Genomic DNA, 4,230 nt, shown 5'->3' with positions numbered 1-4,230 from the left:
ATTGTGGTGGATCAAAAACCCATTTACTGTTCACATTGTAGAATGTTTAGACACAGTCTGGAAAAGTGCTACACGGGAGTTTGGATTGGCAATCGAGATGAAGGTTTTTGGCAATGGATTGTGGTGGATCAAAAACCCATTTATTGTTCACATTGAAGAATGTTTGGACACAGTCTGGAAAAGTGCTACACACTTCATCCAATTTATAGAAAGAAGACTTTAGTGGACAAGCCTACTGCATCTAGGCAATTAGAAGTAGTAGAAAAGGATGGGGTAAGAGGGTCTGGTGTTGGTGTAACTTCATATATAAATGCTTATGTTACTCCCATTATGACTATCCTGCCTAATACTACAGTGGTAGTTTAGATGGACAATAATGATAAGGATTCTTCTGTAGGAAAAAGACTGATGGAGAATGATATCATAGATGACAGCTTATTAGCTATTAATCCACACAAATTTGATGATCCAACACTCAATATTCTAACAGATGTGTTAACATATGAATGGCAAGTTCAAAAAAGCAATAACAAAAAAAAGGCAAGTTGGAGGTTAAACAACATTTGGATGGACCTTCCACTATCCATGTGGAACACCATCCTAGGACTAGCAGGAAGGGGAGGACCTTTTCTCAATGATTAACTTGTTATGTTGGAATATAAGAGGAGTGGCTCACCCCTCCTCTTTAACGAGATTGAAATATCTCACTAGAACTCATAAGATTTGGTGCTTTGCAATACTTGAGCCCATGGTTACAAAATATCCTCAAAATATTATAAAAAAGTTTGCTAAATTCACTTACTATGCCAATTCTAATAATAAAATCTGGCTCTTTTTTAGATCTGAAATTCAGTGCACTATGCTACTTGATCACCCACAATTTATTCATATCCAATTTTCTATTGGAGCACAGGGTGGGGACTTTAATTGCATTACTTCCCCCATTGAAAAAAGAGGGGATAATGCCCCATTTCCTTATGTAATAGCCAAGTTCAACAATTTCATCCATACTGCTGGCCTGTTTGATTTAGGCTTTTAAGGGCCTAAATTCACTTGGAGGAGGGGTACTCTGTGACAAAGATTGGAAAGATTACTTGGTAATTCCATTTGGTTTCAAACTGATCCATATACTGTTTTCACACACCTTGTTATGGCTAGTTCAGACCATAGACCGATTCTTTGCTCTATACAGATCTCTATCAGACCTGCTAGTACTCCCTTTAAATTTCAGAATATGTGGACCTTACATCCAAACTTTCTTCATGAAATTGAAAAAACATGGGATTTTGAAAATGAGGACAATCCTTGGATTAGGCTGTGGAAACTGCAAAAAGAAAATGGCCTTACATCTTAGAAGATGGAATTGGGAAAGGTTTGGCAATGTTAATGATAATCTTGATGTTTCTCAAGAAAAAGTTTACATACTAGAAGAGGGACTTCAAATGGGTCTAAATACTGAATTTGAAGTCCACCAAGCCAATGAAAGACTTCTTTCAAAACTTAACTACCATGAGAGTTTTTTGAAGCAGAAGGCATCTATCTCTAAGTTTATTGATGGTGACTGAAATACTAGATATTATCATGCCTGTATTAATTGCAGGAGGAAATGCAATATGATCTTAAAAATCACCAATTCCACAGGTCAGAAACTTACTACTAATGAAGAGATTGCTCATGATGTTGTTCAATACTTCCTCAATATGTTTACTAGCAGACAAACTGATAAAACTCCAATTAAGATAGATCTTTTCTCTGACTGCCTGCAATATGTTGAAGGTATAAATTTGACTAGTATTTCTTTGAAGGAAGAGATAAAGCTTGCTTTAGATTTTATTGATGGCCAAAAGGCGGCTGGGCCAGATGGGTATACTTCAACATTCTATAAAGTCACTTAGGGTAAGACTAGTAAGGATATTATACATGCTATTCAAAACTTATTTAATGGAGTGGATCCTCCTATATATTTTAGTGCTTCTACTATTACCTTGATACCTAAGAATCAGAATAAGAAAAACTGGGGGGATTACAGGCCCATCAGTCTATCTAATGTCATTTCCAAACTGATTAGTTAAACTATTATTTTCCGGCTTCAGCCACATCATCAGAACCTCATCAGTAATAATCAAGTTGCCTTTGTGAAAGAGAGAAATATTACTAGTAATATCTTGCTTGCCCAGGAACTCCTATTGGATCTTGATAGGAAATGAAGAGGGGTAAATGTTATTTTCAAACTTCGTATAAATAAGGCTTATGACACAATCATTTGAGATTTCATTATTCATTCTGAAAACTTTCTCTGCTAGAGGCTTTAATGGAGAGTTCATTAATCTGATTCACAGATGGCTGAAGTGTAATGCTCATTCAGTGTTGATTAATGGGAAATGCCATGGTTTTTTCAATGCTTCTAGGGGAATCAAACAAGGAGACCCCTTGTCTCCTACTAATTTCATTCTAGCGCTGGATTACTTCTCTAGATTGTTGAATAAGTTGTTGCTTCACCTCATTTGACTTACCATCATAGATCCAACATTATAATAAGCCATTTAGCTTATGCAGATGATATTATCATATTCTCAAATGCCTCTAAAAATACTGTCAGGATGTTGTACAAAGGCCTCCTGCATTTTCAGCAAGCTTCAGGTATGGATCTTAATCGACAAAAATGTCAATTTCTTGTTAGTACTAACTCTAGTCCTCAGGTCAAGCATTGGATTTCTAAATACACTGGGTTTAATCATGTCACTCTTCGTATCAAGAAACTTGGTGTTCAATTAATTAAAGACAAAACTAGACTAATCTAATTTCAAGAAGTTATTGATCAAATCAAGGCTCAGCTTGATTGTTGGACTAACTTTTTTCTGTCAAATGGTGGGAGGATCACCCTTCATAGGAGAATTCTGACTTCCATGCCTTCATATGTTCTTCAAATGTTTACTATGCAAAAGGGTACACAATTAGCAATTGAAAGAATTTTCAAAAATTTTCTTTGGTCTGGACGAAGGAAACAATATCGTTGGCTACCTTGGTAGAAGGTGTGCCAACCCTTGCAGGTTGGAGGTCTGGGTTTCAAGGACTTTCAACAACTGAGCTTTATCAACCTTTGTAAGTTGTGGATTAGATTTAGGGCCCATGACAGCCTTTGGGCCAGATTTATGATGGGAAAGTATTGCAGATTTATGCATCCTATCGTGGTAACTAAAAAATTGGGAGATTTTAGGATGTGGTCCAAACTGATGAGTATTAGAAACTAGACAGAAGAACTTTTTCTGTGGGAGCTTGGAGAAGGGCAAGTTAATTTTTTGTTGGATAATTGGGTTTGCAATGGGGAGAAGATTGAGTGTCCTATCTCCAACCCCAACTTTAACAGTCAGATTAAAGATTACTGGTCTGAGGATTATTGGAACTACAGGATGCTCAACAATGTCTTGTCTAATGAGCAAGTTAGATGGGTTAAGGATATTCAATTCTCACCTAATCAAAAAGACAAAATTGTTACTAAACAAGCCCAATCTCAGAAGCTATCTGCCTACATTTACCATCAATGCTTGCACTGGAATCAGGTGGCCTGGGGTAAAGCCATTTGGGATAAGCTCCTAATTCCTTCTATGTCATTCTTATGTGGGAGAATTTGTAATTCCTTACTTCCTACTGATGAAATCTTAAAGATGAAAGGGTTGAGAGGGCCTTCAATCTGCCATCTATGTAATGTTTCTGAAGAATCATTAGATCATCTTTTTTTGACTTGTGAGTTCTCTCAAAGAATCTGGTCAAGGCTTCTTGACCACCACAAAATGGACACTTTTAACTTAAGTTGGTTCATTTTTTTAGCTTCTAGGAGGATTGGCAGATTATTAATCTATTAGTGATCCCTTGTTTGGTTGCTTGGTTCATATGGATGTGTAGAAATCAAGTAAATTTTGAGGAACATGTCTATGGGATAAAATCTATGATCTTCAACTCTACTTCATACATTCAGAATTTGATCAGGTACCATCTATTCCCAAATGTTTTCAAAGATTGGACCCTTAATAAGAATAATTTTTATACACATAAATCCAGATTAGTTTTTTGGAGCCCCCCTATTCATGGCTGGCTGAAGGTAAACAAAGATGGCAATTTTTCAAAAGGTAATGTTGGAGTTGGGGGAATCTTTAGAAACTCCCATGGAAAATGTATTTTATATTTCACTGCTCCTACATTGCCCCTTGTTGCTTTGGAGGCAGAATTCAG

General features: G+C 36.5%; 1 protein-coding gene across 1 annotated transcript; it reads left to right on the top strand.

Annotated features, from left to right (window-relative positions):
- Positions 1 to 366: 366 nt before the first annotated feature.
- Positions 367 to 2,508, top strand: LOC110037971. Its single transcript, XM_020742725.1, has 3 exons — positions 367 to 509; positions 1,601 to 1,864; positions 2,304 to 2,508. The coding sequence occupies exons 1-3, from the start codon at positions 367 to 369 to the stop codon at positions 2,506 to 2,508; spliced, it is 612 nt and encodes a 203-aa protein (XP_020598384.1).
- The last annotated feature ends 1,722 nt before the right edge of the window (positions 2,509 to 4,230 follow it).

Source organism: Phalaenopsis equestris, unplaced genomic scaffold (genome assembly GCF_001263595.1).
Source record: "Phalaenopsis equestris unplaced genomic scaffold, ASM126359v1 Scaffold228287, whole genome shotgun sequence".
NCBI lineage: Eukaryota > Viridiplantae > Streptophyta > Magnoliopsida > Asparagales > Orchidaceae > Phalaenopsis > Phalaenopsis equestris.
The sequence above is the reverse complement of the archived record's forward strand: the minus strand, read 5'-3'. Positions and strand labels throughout refer to the sequence as shown.